The 19,055-nt window shown below is 41.2% G+C and overlaps 1 protein-coding gene across 1 annotated transcript; it reads left to right on the forward strand.

Annotated features, from left to right (window-relative positions):
- Positions 1-12,871: 12,871 nt before the first annotated feature.
- LOC113025798 (apelin receptor B-like) lies at positions 12,872-15,985 on the forward strand. Its single transcript, XM_026173963.2, has 3 exons — positions 12,872-12,912; positions 13,139-13,215; positions 13,996-15,985. Exon 3 carries the CDS (start codon positions 14,021-14,023, stop codon positions 15,083-15,085), a length of 1,065 nt encoding a protein of 354 aa, XP_026029748.1. The 5' UTR covers positions 12,872-12,912; positions 13,139-13,215; positions 13,996-14,020; the 3' UTR covers positions 15,086-15,985.
- The last annotated feature ends 3,070 nt before the right edge of the window (positions 15,986-19,055 follow it).

The raw sequence follows: 19,055 nt of genomic DNA on the forward strand, positions 1-19,055 counted from the left end.
GAACTGCCTATTTCCAATCCAGCGACACCCTTCACCTCAATCTAACCCCACCCTGCCCCCCAGCCGTCCACCTGTGGACCTTCTCCCTCTGCTAGTGCTCAGTGACACTGGTTAGACCTGATCGTAGACCAGAGAGGGTGTAATGGGAGACTTTGTGTTTATGGCTAATCTGCAGAGGAGGAGATGTGACCCAGACGTGATCCCATAACCACGCTCTGTAAAGTGCAGATGAGAATTTTGAGCTTTAGCAGTGTAATCGCCTGTTGCTGGGCCTCAGTTGCATGCAAGGACATCACTATACTTTGTTTAGCTTTTAAAATGTTTCACCCCTACTCCTGAGTGCTTTAAAAGTAGAGTGACCTGAACAAGTCTTTTAATAACAGTGAAATCATCTTCAGAAAATAAGTGCTCTAAATTGGAAATGCTATTTCTCCCAGTGGTGAAGCTTTTTGCAGGCTAATAGCGGTGTGTGTGCGCACACTGAGAAGAAAAGATGATCCGGGAAAGTGAAACAATCATGTATTTTGTTACACTGGAAGCAACAACAATCACCTTCTATCCACAGTGTTCTTGCACAGTTTTCTTGGCTACTGCATTTTGCACCATGCCCCTGCTAAAGGTCCCCAGTGTATATGAAGCACAATGTCCTGGTTTAAATAGTGCCCATAATTCAGACGTGTTCAATTTAATTTCTATCACAACATTTAATTTAAGTCAACCCATGAAGATACCCAACCCAATACAGAGAGCATAGATGCTGATGAGCTGGACACCAGAAATTGTTCTGATATTTTGAAACTTAATCTCGCTAACATTTGCAACTTTATAAATACAGGGCCAGCGCTTTCTTATGCACTTTTATGTTATGTGGCTCATTTTATATGTTAAAATATGTACAAAAACCAGTATAACAACATTTCTTCAAAAGGGAGCATCCCAGAGGTGGATAAGGATGAAATCCACAATATTTACTCACAGTCATTTAACCATTTTCCTTTCAGCAGATTCACATCAACAGCATGCACATACAATATGTGTATGTAAGCAGATATCTCTCATGTGATGTCTGTTTATACACTGTAGCTGTTTATGGGGGGGTGAGCAGAGTGAGGTGGATGATCTCACGATGCCATATGTGTGAAGCGTCTGGGAGATTATAGTCTGCCTTCGTGAGCTCTAAAGCTCTTGTAAAGCTTTTTGGTAACAAGGACTGAGGGTCTGAAGCTTTATCCCCACCTGCCACCCCCCATCCCTGCCCAATGGGCAAATTAGAAGGGGTGACTTTAAAAAAACAAACAAAAATGAAATGCAGCCTTAAGTAAACTGAACATTTGTGGAACGTTCTGAAAAAAACCTGCTTTACAGTGGCTAACTATGATAGAGCAATTGCTTAAATGAAATTCCTGCAACAGAGAAAGCTTGCAGGATTTAAAACACTCAGCAGAGTCTGCTGGTGTGGCCTTCAAAGCACAACTGTTACCGTCAAGTCTTGAACTTTGAGCACCAACAGGAGATTCTGAGAGGCCTGCTGTACTTATAAGGGGATCAGTAGCTTACTGATATGTGCAGGAACCCATCTTAAATTTCACAGAAGGCGAGTGTCCCAAAGCCAGCACCAAAGTGATAACAGAAAGTCACTCTTTGGACTAACTGTAGAAACGACATCGCATCTTGGCTTAAAAAAAAGAAAAAAAGTTAAGTGTGTTACAGCTGTCAATACCCAATGAGATAAAACAGAGTGTGATGTGTTCAAGCTGTTGGAAGGATGGTTTACCAAAGTGAAAATACCAGGATGTGGGGGGAAATATGTAGTTTCTGCAAGTCGATGATTCATAAGTCAATGGACTCGTGTGCTCTTGAAGTCAGACGAATTATTATTTGTTTAATTATTCCTGATTACATTTGGGATGAGGTTATGATATCACTACACTGAAATATGTGAGATCCCTGCAACAGTTTGCAAAGTTGCGCGCGCGCGCACACACACACACACACACACACACACACACACACACACACACACACACACACACACACACACACACACAACTGAGTATCATCAGCATAGCAATGACAATAAACACAGCCCAGCTGGTTGATAAAAATCCCTGAAGGGAACATGTGAGGACAAGATACAACAAGAGTGTATCTCTGAGAACTGTGCATAGTGGGCATTTTAGCAGGTAGGTCATCTCATCTGGACTCTTATCCAGGCAGATACTGGTTATCTGCCGCTCGATGTTCTCTCGCCTCTCCAGCTCCATGATGACTGGCACCACCCACTCCACAAGGTCCTGGTAGAATTCCTCAGCAGGGTAGTGGTATTATTATTTATCTTCATCTCTCAGGGCAAACTCTTCTGGGGCTTTCACCTCGCCGTACGTCATCTCCTCACACACGCTTGCGTCAATCTCATTAAGAGCCTTCCACTGCTCTTGTGGGTCCATTATGATTTGCTGATATGATTTTTCTGAAGTCTGCATTTGCGTGCAAAACCAAATTATTGCTGGACAGTGCCAGACAAAACAGCTGCTCTTGTAAAACTAATCCAACCCAGTACTCCTTTAGGAAGGCTGACTTTTTATGGGAGAAACATGCATTTAGGAAATTATCCATCTTAGTTGTCTGAGACCTTGTGGACATTCCAGTTGGTAACCCCTCTGTATTTGGGGGGCTTTGATGAGAAGTTTCAAGTAGCAGAGCAGCACGTGTGGGACAGGAAGAGGAGTGGAAGGTGTCAGGGGGGCAGACAGATGCTCATTGAATGGACAGTGAACAGGAAGTGTGTGTGTTCCCTTTATCACTCTCCCTCAGGATAACAGTAGTTGGGAATGTAACTCTGATGATCTCAGCTCCATCAGCTTTTTCTGACACTCTGTGATTTGTAATAGGAAATGATAGCACACACCTGTTTGGTTTAAGCCCGGGGTTCCCCCCAGTCTCTTTTATAGAAAAGTTACAACTAAGCAAGCAATCACCGAAAGAATGATTTCCTCTCTTTGTAGCCTGTACTGCAGAGCATGAAGTGCAGGATAGCAAAGCCTTGAGGTTCTAGGACCACAGATTCTCTTCATACAAAAGATCCAAGAAGATGCAAAGAAATCGCTGCCCTTTATAGACTAAATATAATTAAAATGTATTGGGTCATGTCAAGTTTTATACATTAACAGAAAAAAAGACGTCATACAGTGAAATGATAATATTCTTTGGTTACTGCAGCTCTGTGCACCAGCATTGACAGTTAATTTGCCAATTTTCCACCAGATTTCAGTATGTTTGAAGTTGGCTAGGCTCTTGGTTACACAATAAACAGCCTCTACTCCTATCAGGTTTTCTGTTTTAGTAACCTCCATGTGACCTCTGACCTGCTGAACCTCCCACTCTGTTTCAAGTTGTTTTCGTTTCATCGCAGTCACAATCTCCTGATTAGCCTTTGTGTTTCAATTTGCACGTTTTCTTTTTGGGATGTCACTCAAACACTAGCGCCGTGCAGTACTTGTATCAATCTGATACCAAGTGAATACAAGGCCAGTATTGCCAATACCTATACTGACACTTTTAGGCAGCTTATGCAGGAGAGAGCAGTGTGCCATGATTTATGACATGAATCATCATCAACTTGCAAATTCTGGACACATTTTAATGACGACTAAATCACTGTGATGTAAACTTTCTGCAATAATCAATATCTATCTCACCACACTAGTGTCTTTCCAATACCAAGGTTGGTATCGATATCATAGATATTTGGCTCTACCCACCTACCTATATCAAACACTGTATGACAATATACAGTGGGGCAAAAAAGTATTTAGTCAGCCACCGATTGTGCAAGTTCCCCCACTTAAAATGATGACAGAGGTCAGTAATTTGCACCAGAGGTACACTTCAACTGTGAGAGACAGAATGTGAAAAAAAAATCCATGAATCCACATGGTAGGATTTGTAAAGAATTTATTCGTAAATTGGGGTGGAAAATAAGTATTTGGTCACCTCAAACAAGGAAAATCTCTGGCTCTCACAGACCTGTAACGTCTTCTGTAAGAAGCTTTTCCGTCCCCCACTCGTTACCTGTATGAATGGCACCTGTTTGAACTCATCATCTGTATAAAGACACCTGTCCACAGCCTCAAACAGTCAGACTCCAAACTCCGCCATGGCCAAGACCAAAGAGCTTTCGAAGGACACCAGGAAAAGTATTGTAGACCTGCACCAGACTGGGAAGAGTGAATCTACAATAGGCAAGCAGCTTGGTGTGAAAAAATCAACTGTGGGAGCAATCATCAGAAAATGGAAGACATACAAGACCACTGATAATCTCCCTCGATCTGGGGCTCCACGCAAGATCTCATCCCGTGGGGTCAAAATGATCATGAGAACGGTGAGCAAAGATCCCAGAACCACACGGGGGGACCTGGTGAATGACCTGCAGAGAGCTGGGACCAAAGTAACAAAGGTCACCATCAGTAACACACTACAACGGCAGGGAATCAAATCCCGCAGTGCCAGACGTGTTCCGCTGCTGAAGCCAGTGCATGTCCAGGCCCGTCTGAAGTTTGCCAGAGAGCACATGGATGATACAGCAGAGGATTGGGAGAATGTCATGTGGTCAGATGAAACCAAAGTAGAACCTTTTGGTATAAACTCAACTCGTCGTGTTTGGAGGAAGAAGAATACTGAGTTGCATCCCAAGAACACCATACCTACTGTGAAGCATGGGGGTGGAAACATCATGCTATGGGGCTGTTTTTCTGCCAAGGGGACAGGACGACTGATCCGTGTTAAGGACAGAATGAATGGGGCCATGTATCGTGAGATTTTGAGCCAAAACCTCCTTCTATCAGTGAGAACTTTGAAGATGAAACGAGGCTGGGTCTTCCAACATGACAGTGATCCAAAACACACCGCCCGGGCAACAAAGGAGTGGCTCCGTAAGAAGCATTTGAAAGTCCTGGAGTGGCCTAGCCAGTCTCCAGACCTCAACCCCATAGAAAATCTGTGGCGGGAGTTGAAAGTCCGTGTTGCTCGGCGACAGCCCCAAAACATCACTGCTCTCGAGAAGATCTGCATGGAGGAATGGGCCAAAATACCAGCTACTGTGTGTGCAAACCTGGTAAAGACCTATAGTAAACGTTTGACCTCTGTTATTGCCAACAAAGGTTATGTTACAAAGTATTGAGTTGTATTTTTGTTATTGACCAAATACTTATTTTCCACCCTGATTTACGAATAAATTCTTTACAAATCCTACCATGTGGATTCATGGATTTTTTTTTTCACATTCTGTCTCTCACAGTTGAAGTGTACCTCTGGTGCAAATTACTGACCTCTGTCATCATTTTAGGTGGGGGAACTTGCACAATCGGTGGCTGACTAAATACTTTTTTGCCCCACTGTACATTTAAGCTGATGGAAGCCTGCAGGCTGGACTGCTCAGCATGTTTATTACATTCATTGCAACTGAAGCTGTCAGAGGATGATTATACTTTATCTATTTGCATATTTAAAACATAGAGGAATGCATCATAACTTAAAAATGCCTACAGCTCTAATTCACTGTGGTTAAACCATTCCAATTTTAACATATGATTATTATAATTAGCTAAAGTCATCCAGCGCTGCTTGTAATCTATAACGGGTGCTAACATGCAACAACTACTCTTTTTTTTTTGTTTTGTTTTTTGTAAATCAAAAGCCAGTGACAATGAAAATGTCGTAGCTCATGAGTGAAGTTTCAGCAGCTAATTTTGTATTATGTAGGAGATGTTCTGCTGATTTATGGTGTAAAATATCCTATAACAAGACCCATCCCATGTGAAGAGTTTTTGGCACTGTTCGTGTGGCGTGTTTATCTCTTCACCGGGGGATGTTTGTTGACTCCGCTCTGCTGCGTTGATGATGTTTTCCACTAATCTGTATTGATCTAAAGCCACTTCCTGCCATTGTTTTTTCACATCCCCACTGTCTCCTCTCTTCCTGTCCATCTAGTCCTCTTTTCCCCCGGCAAGGAAACCGGGGGCTTGAAGAGGATACACAAAGAAGGGGATGGGGGGGGTAGTGCCGTAGGCGAGTGTTTAAGCATTACTGATGTTTTAGGGCCATTAATCTGTTTACAGGCACGTGAGGGGGACAAAAAGAACAATAAGAAAAAATTCCAAGGGCTGTGATTCAAAAAATTAAGATGAAGCTGTGTTAATTATATGAAGGTCAAACCTTGGGATATGTTAGTTGTGGCGTGCATGTGTCTGTGTGTGAGGGACAGAGTCTGCTCTGACCCTGATAACGTAGCCACTGGTGAGCAGAAGCACTTGCCAGCATTTGATAACACCAACAGAAACATCAGCCGGATCCTTACATCAACAAAGACATGCAGAAGTGTAAAAAATATTGAGGTTAGTGAGTTAGGCCTGCCTTCAGAATAACTCAGAGATACAGAGAATCAAAGTTCCTATCAGAAATGTATATCATTCGATTTATTATAGTGGATCTTGTTTTACTGGGTTTCCTGGGTTACAGCTGGGTTTGTGACCCTAAACTGGATAAGCAGTTATAATATTTTTAAATGACTGCATGAATAGATGGATCTTATTTTCAGACACAAAGCAGTATTCTGGCTCAGCTTCAGTGCAGTATACTTGTTGTAGCTGTACTTGTACACAGTTTTTATATGCAATTAGCACCCTCCCAGAAAGTAACACAGCAGTACAAGCTTCTACAAAAACAGCATGCTAATACAAAGCTAAGAACCCAGCAGTCACACTTGTGGGATTGTACCCTCCATTTCTATTTGTACCTTCTTTTGTAGTAGTACAGTAGCTACAGTGGCTACAGGATTTTCCGTGAAGTGTTCTTTGTGTTGTTTTAAAACTTTAAAGCAGCTTTGAGTTAATGCTTAGAAACCAAATAATAGGTGTTCTATGTGTCCTCATTGGCGCAGAGATTGTGGCCAGTATGAGCGACTGTAGCCCAACATTTATACTCTTAATTATGTGATGTGTTTTCTGTTGGACAATGGTTGCATTTTCACCCATTTTCAGTCCAGTCCTTGTACTTAACCAGTTTCAGAGGATTTCTTGTTTCTTTTTCAATTTAAGTTCACTACTTTCTGCACTCGCAGGCTGTCACAAAAGCACATCATCAAGAGTTTTGCACAGTACTGTACAAAAGGAAGCTAATAAGTAATGTAATGCTTTATGTAACACACTTTTCTAAAATGACAAGTAATATGTAAGACATCGCCTAAAAAAGTAGCAACCCCAAGCAGTTACCATCTTTATTTTCAATATAGTGTAACAAATGTCTGTGCACATATATATATGTTATTATTTTTATATAAATGTGGAGAGATTTAAGTCACTTACAATATGTATAGTTTCAAAAATAATCTTCAGGCTTCTGTAGCTTCAAATGTGGTGCAGATCGTCTGTCAGTGTTTCAGAAACAGAAATAATTAGAAATATCAGGTGGATAATTATGCAACTGTAGTACGTCCAAGTAGGGTCTGAAATCTACAAACAGCTGTCTGCACATGTTCCCCACTATGTAGCAAACACTAGTGGATGAGTGAGCGAACAAGTGGACAATTTGACCACAGCGTAAGAAGAGGATACATCATCAACCAGTAGTTAGCTAAGGAGCATTGATTTTACATTTTCATTTTATGTGTATAAAAGTGTCAGACAGCTAAATGCTGTGGTTATCATTTCTCTCACAATGTTTTGGGGCCACAGTAATCTGTAGAAATTCATGCTACACAAGTAAGTGCATTGTGCACATAGGATACAGTGGTGGGGAACTAATGGGAGCGACCTTCAAATACTGAAATTCTCAATAAAAGTCAAAAATAAACTAATAACAGGAGAGACTATATTCTTTTCTTAATATTTGCTTTGTGTGTGTATACGTGTGTCCACTCAAGAGAGAGAGAGAGAGAGAGAGAGAGCAAGGGATGTACGTGTTAACACACAGCAGCAAGTGACCTCATTTTATAATTTTGAACTAATGGCAAAAGCACATGTCCATCAAGACCTCTGGTTTGAGGTTACAATAGCTTATTGTATTGCATCCAGTGCAGTCATGGGTGTTATTTTATGAACATGCAGGATTTTGTGTGTGTGTGTGTGTGTGTGTGTGTGTGTGTGTGTGTGTGTGTGTGTGTGTGTGTCCATTTCTCAACCTTGAAACTAAACCAGAGGCTTGTGTTTCAAAAACTCTGTGAAGTTTGGACAGCCATAAAAATCTATAAAAATGTTCATGTTACATGTGAGGGATAAAAGACTCAAACACTTACTAAACCCTTGAGGTGCATTTGGAATAGTTCACACAGTTGTTAGGCTACCTAGTGCTTTTGCAGACAACATTGGTCTTCCAACGAGAAGACGAAGAAGAAGAAAAAGAAGGCAAAGGAATGCAGACGATAAAGTTTTCCTGCCTGCTGGATGATCCCTGCAGGAAGAAGGATGTGTTACTGTGGGTTTTACTGCAGGGAACCACTGGTCCTATCTCTATTGTTCCCAAACGGTTTGGATCGTCAAATCGGCATGCATCCTCTCCCTCAACACATAACATTCACACGCATAACTGCCAGTTAATGACACAGCTACAGATTCAGTTGCCACTAAGTCTGCTATCAGTAAATCCACTATGTTTTTCTTTTTCTGCACGCCCAACACAAGTGGAAGACGGGTTCTTTAAATTATCTGACATGTCTAACATTGCCTATGTCCAGAAGGCAAGCCCATTAGCTATTTTTTTATTCACTGAGACCACAATGGTAGCGCCAAAATGAATAATCTTGGGTGATGTTGATAAGAAACAACTTTGAGAATTTTTAAGTATTTTTAAGATTGGTGAGACAAAGACTTTTTGTTCACAGTGACAAGAGGTATCTTTACAGGAGTAAAGGTGAGGCTTTCAAACTTAAGAACAGATGTGTGCTATACAATCATTCTACCCTGGAAAAAGGAACATTACAAGAAATTAATAAACTGTAAAATTACCATTCACAATTTCCATTGACATTCGTGCCAATGATGATTGCATGAAAACTTCTGTACATTGCACCTCCTAGATGAACTACAGCCTTGTATACAACAAGTATAGCTGTATGTACACTTGTTGTATACATACAGCTTGCACCTGCCGCTAACTAATATCAGTTACTTCATCTTTCATCACTCCTGTATTGTTACTATTTGAGCACTGCATATTCAATAACTGCAGTTGTAATCTGTAATTCCTATCTACGTGATCCCTTAAAAACTTTCAGAAGGAGTCCAGTCCCCCATGTCCTCACCCATCCCCCCCATATTAGTAACAAACCCCTGAGCAGGCTAAATCCCGCAGCGTGCATAATACAGCTCCAGTCTGCAGCTTCAAATGGCTGCAACACTCAAACCAATACTGAGTAATAAACATACGTCACGTTCACATCTTCTAAACAGAGTCAACTCTATTAAATAAATAAATAAATAAATAAATAGTCTGAGCAAAGCAGGTTTGCTCTCCAAGGCTGTGACCTGAAGACGACACAGTCGCATCTCATACTGCTGTGACTTTGTAAACAAGGGCGGTACGAGTTACTGTACATCTCTCACTATTATATGCTGTATCTGTTTCCTACCATCACCAAACAAACAAACCTCCTTATAGGTCATTATCCTGCAGCAGACAGGAAATGAAAACATACTGATACAGCGCTCTGTGGCTGTAAACAAGCCGCTGTTGCCATGCAACAGTGCTTCTATAAATCATGAATTAGCTCATCACATTTTGTTTATTATCAAAACTCAACTCAGCTTAAGAGACGAGGAGTCGCTCTCTGTAAATATTCTATTTTCACGAATGATCCGGAGTCCAAGCCTGAGTTATTTATAAAAACAAAAAATATTCAGGATTTTCCTGTCTTGTCCTCGGATTTGTATTTGATAAATATTTCTGTCTTGGCTCAGAAGACAGCAACACTTTGGAAAGCAGGAAGATTTCTATCAACAGACTGTCCTGGCCAGATGACCTACAAACAGAAAACACTAACAAGTCTGCAGTGGGTTGACCTGTTGTTGAGCTTAGCTGCTGTTCTTCTTGATATCTGAATGACACGCAGTGCAGTGGGGTCATCAGGTCAAAAGTGCACAAAGAAAAAAATTATCTGACCTCTTGCACGTATGCTGCAAGGAAACAAGAAAGTGCAGTATTAGTATTTACACTGCTCGGTTGCTGCGGCATGGCTATTTCCTGATCCTTTGTGACCTTTTATTTAATATAATTGTTCTCGAAGTACTATACGTCATTTATTTATTATGGCTGTGAAAGTGAAACACAACTGAAACAGTGCTAAATGTGAGGAGGACAAAGAGAAAATAAGGAAATCTATGTATTCAGTACTCATAGCTTTTGTGCCATCCTGCTGTTAACTGTTAACTGCTGCTCTTTTTAAAAACAAAAAAACAAAAAACAAAAATATAACAATAACTTAAAGTAGAGCTATCCAAAACTCAAGTGAAACATCCCAAATAAAAGAGTATGATCGTTTTACTCTGTATCATCTGCAAGAGAAAAGCTACAGATGAAAACTTTTTTCCCCACCCACAGTCTGGCAGGGCAACTGGGCACCAGCTGCCACAAGTCTATGCAAGGTAATCACTTCTTAAAAGATGAGCTCAACGCTGGTTCAGCCAAACAAATGTAAAGCTGTAAAGCTCAGTAGTCTCTGCGGAAATATTTATGCATAAACTTCCACCCTGTTGGTAACAACTTGGTGTCAATCACCCCAGCGTCTCTGCTTAAAAGACCAGAATGACACCCAAATGGTCTCGCTCTCCAGGAGCAACTCAAGTGTTAGCTTTAATGAGTTTCTCATAATTAAAAGTGGATATCAGGCTGTAATTGAATTGCTAATATCACCTGTGCTGATCAGTATCTCCTCGAGGGTTATTTTACCATCGGCAACATCATAACTTTTCCACACGAGTCTGACTCAGAGTTCGTCAGAACACAAATAAAACCTTTGCGGAAACAGTTGCCTTGGTAAAGTGGGGGAGGGCGGGGGTGCTGGTGTGCATGTGGTCTGACAACTTAACACACATCAAACAACTGTCAGACCCCCACCAGCTCTCACACACACCTAAACAGAGAGAACACACACCTCATGCTCCTCTAGCGCTATAAGTATCACTGAAAGAGGTCCATAAACACGCAAACACACGAGGCTGCGATAAAAGATCAGAGAGGCGTTCTGCAGCCCTGCAGACACACTTCCACTGTAGCGTGTGTTTATGTCTTTGTGACGGATGACAGCTGAGCGAAGGGCTGGGATTAAGAGTGAAATGCCTTAAAGTGCTTGAAGAAAAGGCAAAACACAAGGAGCATCTTTGTGCATTCATGGCATGTGGTTTACAGCACTAGGCCACACATGAGAGTGGACTACAACAACAAACAGTATGACACACACAGGTGGCCAATTAAAGAGGAAAAACAAGAGCTGAACATTGTGGAAACAGGCTCTGGTCTGATTAAGTGAAGCAGTCGATGGTCTGCAAGGAGTTACCAGCTCAGTTTCCAGCCTTCAAGAATAAAAATAGAAGGAAAAAATACTTATTTTGTGGTCTCAAGAAATGCATCACACAAGATTCACAGATTCTGTCTTGATTTGTTTTAAAGGAGACTTTTTGTTAATTTTCTTCTTCCCAAAACTCCTCTACAAAACATAACAAGGGTTTTATTTTTGGGAAAAGTGAGTGGGTGGCAGGCTGATTATCAAGGTCTGGTGTTTTATTCAACTATATGTTCACATTTCTGTCAACACACAGCTAAAAACAGACTTCAGTCCCACCAGAGTACGAGAAGGAAGCTTGCTTTGATTCACTTTGCTTTGCTGTTTTCCTGTTCTGCCCAATGAACTCAGAGCTGGATGGACAATCAAGGCTCACAATGTGGAGGCAACACAAATGCAGTCACATCAATGTGATTACCGAGTACCGCAGGCTAACAACACATCACAATAATTGGCAACAACAAGCAGCTCTGTGACAGTAAATGATGTTGGTGAAAGGACAGGAGATGGGAATATATCCTCATCTTCATAATCAGAGGGAGAGGGGGATGACTAAGGAGGGGACAGGAGAAACATGGTGGAGTGGTGGAGGAAGGGATCAGTGGAGGAAGATTGTTGAGTGATACAGTAGTTGTGTCTAAAGGTCTGTGCCCTGGCGCCACTGCTGCCACTGTGCTGAGAGACGGAGCCGGCTGAAGACTGAGATGTTCCACCTGGACCAACAAAACAGCAAAGAAGAGATGAAGGCTTTAATTTGCTTTTAGAGCCCCCCCCCTTTGTTTCCCTTTCAGTGGTTAGAAATGTGTGATTTTGCACTTTAAGACAGCAGCAAGCTTCTGTGTCAGCTTGTTACATCTCTCTGTTCGCGCAAAGCTCTTTGGAAGTTTGTTTTCTTGCATAAATCTGCAACATAGGCACTCACATATGCAGCAATTTTCTGGCTGCATTTCTACTGAAACCCAAAGACAGAGCAGCAGCTGAAGTAACCATGAAATCACAGAGAATACTGTGAATATATATAAAGACTTTCAAATGAGAGCTTTTTTATCGTTCTTAATGTAAAGTTGGCAAAAAGTTTCATTTAAAAATGTCATTTGACTGCTTCCCCATATAAACGTGTCCCACTTTGTCCCACACAAACACTGTTTGTCCCACATTGGGATGTGGTCACCCTATAAAAATATATATCCAAGTTTCTAAAATTTAGGATTGAAAGACGTTCAGACATGAAACTGTAGGTAAACCCAGGTGTTACTAATGGTGTTGATTAAAGCTCTGCACCTAACAGGACTTTGATTAATGTCATTAGCAGCACCTGTAACACCTACGGTGGCTACTGTGTCTTTTGTGTCACACTGGTTGTAAGTTTTGCTGCTTACAGAGGCACTTTTTAGCATTTATTTTTAAAATAGATGATTATTATTGCCATTGTGTTTATGTTTTTCATATATAAATATAGATCTCCAACAAAATAAAAATTCATCTCAAACAAATTGCAGAATGTATCTTTAGTTTGTCTTCAAAGCTAATATTTGTAATGGAAATCTTTGCCTGTTTTAATGGTTTTTGTGTCCTTTAATTCAACAGACCAAAACCAATTTGTGGCTCCACATGTCTGAACATGTACTGGCAAGATAAAAACAAAACAAAACAAAAAAATCCAGGTAAAAAAACCTTCATTTTCTTATTCGGGTTTCGGGTAATCAGGATCGTCCACTACCAGAACGACTCTATTGATATGAAAATTGGCCACTTTAAGGAACTTGCTGTGCCCAGGCGTAACTCTGAGCTGCTGTCCAAACATGTCTGTTTCTTTAATGAACTTTCATCAATAATCTGTATCTGTTATATTTGTAAGTTAGATTTTAGGATTATTTTTTTAGTTTTTACAAACTAAATATGGGAAATTAAATGTTTTTTTTTTTTTAGAAAAAAAAGACGCACAAAAAACACAAACAGCTAATGTTACAAGTTTTTTTGTTTGTCTTTGTTTTTCGTTGCTCATAGTTACTTCATTTTTAATTCCTGTATAGAATTTTCTAAGACATTTTTTGCACTTTTAAACTACAGGGGGAGTCAAATTTGTAGTTTTCTGGTGGTTTTGTTTGCAGCTTCTCTGAGAGTCTGTACAGTTTACGTTTGCCTCCAGAATTTTGTTCATGTTGCAAATATTTTGTGCATAAAAGTCAGAAATTGCTTGTAAATATATTAAAACTTTGACAGGCTTTAATGAAGTTACTTCACAGTGCATTATCTAGTGTGGCAGTCAGTGGAAAGAAGGGGGTGTATGCAGAGGAGGAGGGCAGTGGGAGGGTGCGAGTTGGGTGGGGGTATATAAATGGAAGCAGAATTCACATACAGCAACAGACTTGAGAGTGCTGTCAGCTGCTGTGAACCAAGTCCTTTTTTTTTTCACCCCGCTCTCAAATTTTTTTTAACATAAGGATAAGAAAAGAGGAAAGGGTGAATATGGAGACAACTGTGGGCTACGAGTACTACGAGGACTACGAGGAGCCAGACAACTCCTCAATGTGTGACTACTCAGAGTGGACGCCATCGTACTCTGTCATCCCAGTACTCTACATGCTCATTTTCATCCTCGGCCTCTCTGGAAATGGAGTGGTCATCTTCACCGTGTGGAGATCACAAGGCAAACGGCGAGCTGCCGACGTCTACATCGGAAATCTGGCCCTGGCCGACCTCACCTTTGTAGTCTCGCTACCTCTCTGGGCTGTTTACACAGCCATGGGTTACCACTGGCCCTTCGGAGTGGCTCTGTGCAAGATAAGCAGCTACGTGGTGCTGCTCAACATGTACGCCAGCGTCTTCTGCCTCACCTGCATGAGCTTTGATCGCTACCTAGCCATCGTCCACTCCTTATCCAGCAACCAGCTGCGCAGCCGGGCTCAGATGCAAGGCTCCCTGATAGCCATCTGGCTGTTGTCTGTTATACTGGCCGCTCCGACTCTCGTCTTCCGCACCACCAAGTACGATGCAGAAACCAACCGCACATCCTGTGCCATGGACTTCAGTTTGGTGACACAGAAACAGGAGAACCTGTGGATTGCCGGCCTCAGCATCTCCTCCTCCGCTCTGGGCTTTCTTCTACCTTTCATGGCAATGATGGTGTGCTACGGCTTCATCGGCTGCACGATCAACCGCCACTTCAACACCCTGCGCAAAGAAGACCAGCGCAAGAGACGCCTGCTGAAGATCATCACCACACTGGTAGTGGTGTTTGCTGCCTGCTGGATGCCCTTCCACATCCTGAAGAGCGCTGACGCACTCTCCTACCTGGACTTGTTTCCCGCCACTTGTGATTTCCTGCGTTTCCTCCTGCTGGCTCATCCCTACGCCACCTGCCTCGCTTATGTCAACAGCTGCCTCAACCCCTTCCTTTACGCCTTCTTTGACCTGCGCTTCAGATCCCAGTGCTTGTGCCTACTTAATCTGAAGAAGTTCCTGCATGCGAGCCCGGCCAGCTCCCTGTCCTTGCAGAAGACAGAGATTCAGTCTCTACCCACAAAGGTGTGACTATGGATTAACACCCAGAGGCACACTGGGGTCAAAATGAACACTGCAGAACAATGTAGGTGAATCAAAAGTTTCCAGTACTGAGTGCTTGTTTATGGTTCAGCAGCAGCCAGTTTCGGGGTGTAACCTTTGCTTTTCACTCTGGACTATTGACTGAAGACTTATGGTTTTGGTGTCTGACAGCACCAAAACCCCAGACTTTTTTTTTTTTCAGCAGGCACTGAAACTGAGCTACATAAGGAAACATAAGAGAGACTCATTTAAAAATAAGGGGAATGTACTTTTATTAAGACTGATATACTCATCAGTTCGTCTTCTCCTGTGGACTTTCTGCAAAAGTACTGAGCTATAAAGTCTGAAATCATGTCCTCAAGTCATGGGAAACTATTAGGTTGATTATGATCATGCAATTTCCCTCTCTCATTACTGTTTTTTATTAATAAACTCTTGAGGTGGAGGTGTGACATATTAGAAACTGTGCTCTTGAGATCTGTCTTGACTGATCAGTATCTGCACCACAGCCAGCAGGACTACGTCTGTGTGTGTGTGAGAAGGGTGTAAGTTAGTCAGTAAGAGGTGTTTGAGTCTGATAAGAGTAGCGTAAGAGGTGTGTGTGTGTGTGTGTGTGTGTGTGTGTGTGTGTGTGTGTGTGTGTGTGTGTGTGGGTTGGGGGGGTGGACAGACCAGACAGACAGATGGCAGCTGACAAATGTTTTCTAGCTGCGGAAAGCCCCAATTAAAAGGTGACTGTATCGACAGCCTCTGATGTTTCTGCCTTTGAATATGAATGAATTTGTTCCCTGGTAACAACATGAAACCCATTTTTCTGAATATACACTATTTTTTGAATTCATGTCTATGATTTGTAATTAAAAGCCGGTGTTTTGAAGAGGAAAAAAACCCAGTCTCTCTCGATCTCTCTCACTTTGTTATACCCTGCTGTGATATCTTGTGGAATGTATTTTCTCCAATCCAGTGAATACGCGTCTTCCTGTTTGGTGAGTTGCTCAGAGGAGGCAGCCTTCCCTCCTATTGTGTTTCGGGGGGCCGAAATCAAAGCGTACAGTATGTCTGGAGGAAATGCACGTTGGACTTCTGTTTCCCTCTTCAGGCGTGTTTGTTTCTTCTCTTACAGTTCCCCCCAAATTAATCAGTGAGCACAAACGGGATCAACCACACAGAATTCGGCTTTGTCCCAGACAGAGTCGTAAGTGTTAATTACCAAAACTTCACTTGTAATCCGCGCTGCTGTGTATCCCAAATGCATCTGAATTATTTTGGTAGATATCAATATTAATGTGATAGCACACTGAGCTTTAATTCAGATAACCAATTCGGACTCTAATGAGCTTTTTACAGGATAAATTCAGTGACAGCGGGGAGACTTGGGGATTGGATTAATCCTGGGTTACTAATTTGCAGTGGACTTGCCGTCTCTTTGTAAAACCTTAGATGAAGCAGAGCTTTGTCTAAATCAGTTAAGACTGAACACCACATTTAAAGGTGACACTGTTGGAAATTATAGTAAAAACTGGGAGCAGGATTTCCTATAGCCTTGAGCTCTTACTTCAAAATATACCTACTATACTCTTCTATATAGCACAGAAACCCATACAGTACAGCACAGTACAACCTTTGTAGTGATATTTCTCTCATATATAACTGCATGAACCCCAAACTCAGTTTCTTGCCTTTTTAAAAATCTTTACTATGGTAATATAGCAGCTTTGTTGCAGCAAAACCTTTGGAGAGGAACTGAGACAGATCTTAATTGCTATATTAGTTGCAGATGCATTCACACCAGTCAATATCTAAACATTAAATAATAAAATACAGCTACAAAACCACTAAATTAATGATTTTAACTTAAACATTTACATTCCCATGAGTTTTGGCACTCATCACAAGTAAAATACCATATTACACTGTAAAAATTCTCAGGTCACAAACATGTGACTGTTTTCTTTTTTTGGCTAAATGTGACCAAATTGAATTTCTTGTAGGAGGAAAACTTCAGCTTTGAATTCAGTTTGGGAAAGTCGAAAAAGTCTTTGTTATGAAAAAGAAGGAACTTAAACAGCTGCAGCCACACTCGCTCTGCCTTCTCAGTCACAGTCTCAGTTCTCTTTAATCTCTTCTGAGCCACGACACACACACACACACACACACACACACACACACACACACACACACACACACACACACACACACACAGACATGCAAGAAAAATCTTTATCCGAATTTAGTCTAGAGGACATAAACATCTTGAACTTTTTGTCAATTTTCAGTTTTCACATTTTCAAACTGGGACAAACATTCAGGTGCAAATTAAATAAGGACAAACTATGTACTCGAGCCAGTGCAGCTAAATGTTTCTAAGTGAAACGGCGTACAATTTCAAAATCCCATGCAATGGCTATTTCTTTTTTTTTTTTTTAACAAGATGGCCAGTCACATTATCCTCCACAGCATCAAAGTGAAACATAATCTGCTCAGATTATTTTCATGGGTTTCCAGGATTTATGAAGCTCACATGTTCATGTTACAGATTTGCTAAACTACACCAGAGAAAAGAGAATTACTCCCTTTGATTGGGTGACTGACATGACTATTCAGGACTTACACCAATGTTTTCATTCTCCTGTAATTACAATGAGTGTGAGTTAAGCATGTCTAGACTGGAAGCAGGCTTGCCGCAGGGAATCCCGAGAGCAGAAACAGCCTTCAGTTCCCACTCAAATGAATCATATACAACTAGGACAGTATGTTCTAGGATAAACACAAACATGGAGTTATTTGGGGGGTTTTAAAGAGAAAACCTGACAATTAGCACGGCTTTCTGTTGGTAACTTCTGCAGCTGAAAGGTGCAGTCAAGCCTGCGCAAAGATGGACAGTAGCTGTCCTATCTGGGAAAAAAACAATCAAAGCTGTGGTGTATAAAATAAATTACCACTAATTATGTATGTCCATAACCATACATGCCTATGTGCTACCAAGAAGATGAAAACCAGCCAATGAGTCATTCAGCGGTTTTAATGAGAAGAATTTCTTTGCCCTTAAGTCCTGAAAGCAGTCTGAATTTAGTTTAGTTTCACTTCAGACTATATCATCAGACAAATCATCAGACATGTAATGACCTAAATATTTAATTGGAGTACACACTTTAAGAGAGAATTCAGGAATGGCTCAATTCTGGTCCTCCTTACTTTTGTCAATAAAAATATTCCTCTTCTTGCCATTATAATGAATATCAAACTCTAGACCACATTCATAGCATGCCCTCAATAATTGTTGAAGGCCAGCACTATACGGTATTACCAACTACACAACCTGTTACACAGTCATCTAACAGCTTTCACAAATCACCCATATAAACATTAAACAAGAGAGTAGGCAGAATACTCCCCTGTCTAAGCCCGTTCCTCACATAAAAGGGGGCAGACACACAGTAACCCCATTTTATGTGCATGGACTGATGGGCATACCAGAAGGACAGAATTCTTACCAAAGATTTAGGAACCCCTCTGTTGTATAACTTATAAAATTGCTTTCCATGACTTTATTACGCACACCCCGCTTTGCAGTTATTATTTGTAAAAATGTTTGGAATCATGTATGATTTTCGTTCCACTTCTCACGTGTACACCACTTTGTGTTGGTCTTTCACGTGGAATTCCAATAAAATTGATTCACGTTTGTGGCTGTAATGTGACAAAATGTGGAAAAGTTCAAGGAGGCCGAATACTTTTGCAAGCCACTGTATGTGTAGCTATTATCAGGCAAAAATACTTTCCTAGAGAGAATCAAGCCAGTATCCAAGCAGCACTGCAGTAAATGATTTGCAAATTAAGATCTATCATCAGACATCTGCATTCAATGGATACACAAGTGGAGTCAATGTCCTGAATGAAAGACATTCAGGACATAGGACAGTCTATTAGGACACCTAACCTCATTCTGGGGACACTC

The sequence above is a fragment of the Astatotilapia calliptera genome, chromosome 7 (assembly GCF_964374335.1).
Source record: "Astatotilapia calliptera chromosome 7, fAstCal68.1, whole genome shotgun sequence".
In the NCBI taxonomy this organism is placed as follows: Eukaryota; Metazoa; Chordata; class Actinopteri; order Cichliformes; family Cichlidae; genus Astatotilapia; species Astatotilapia calliptera.

What these genes read in the sequence shown, in the direction of transcription:
- LOC113025798 (XM_026173963.2), top strand. Translation starts at nt 14,021, where the DNA reads ATGGAGACAACTGTGGGCTACGAGTACTACGAGGACTACGAGGAGCCA.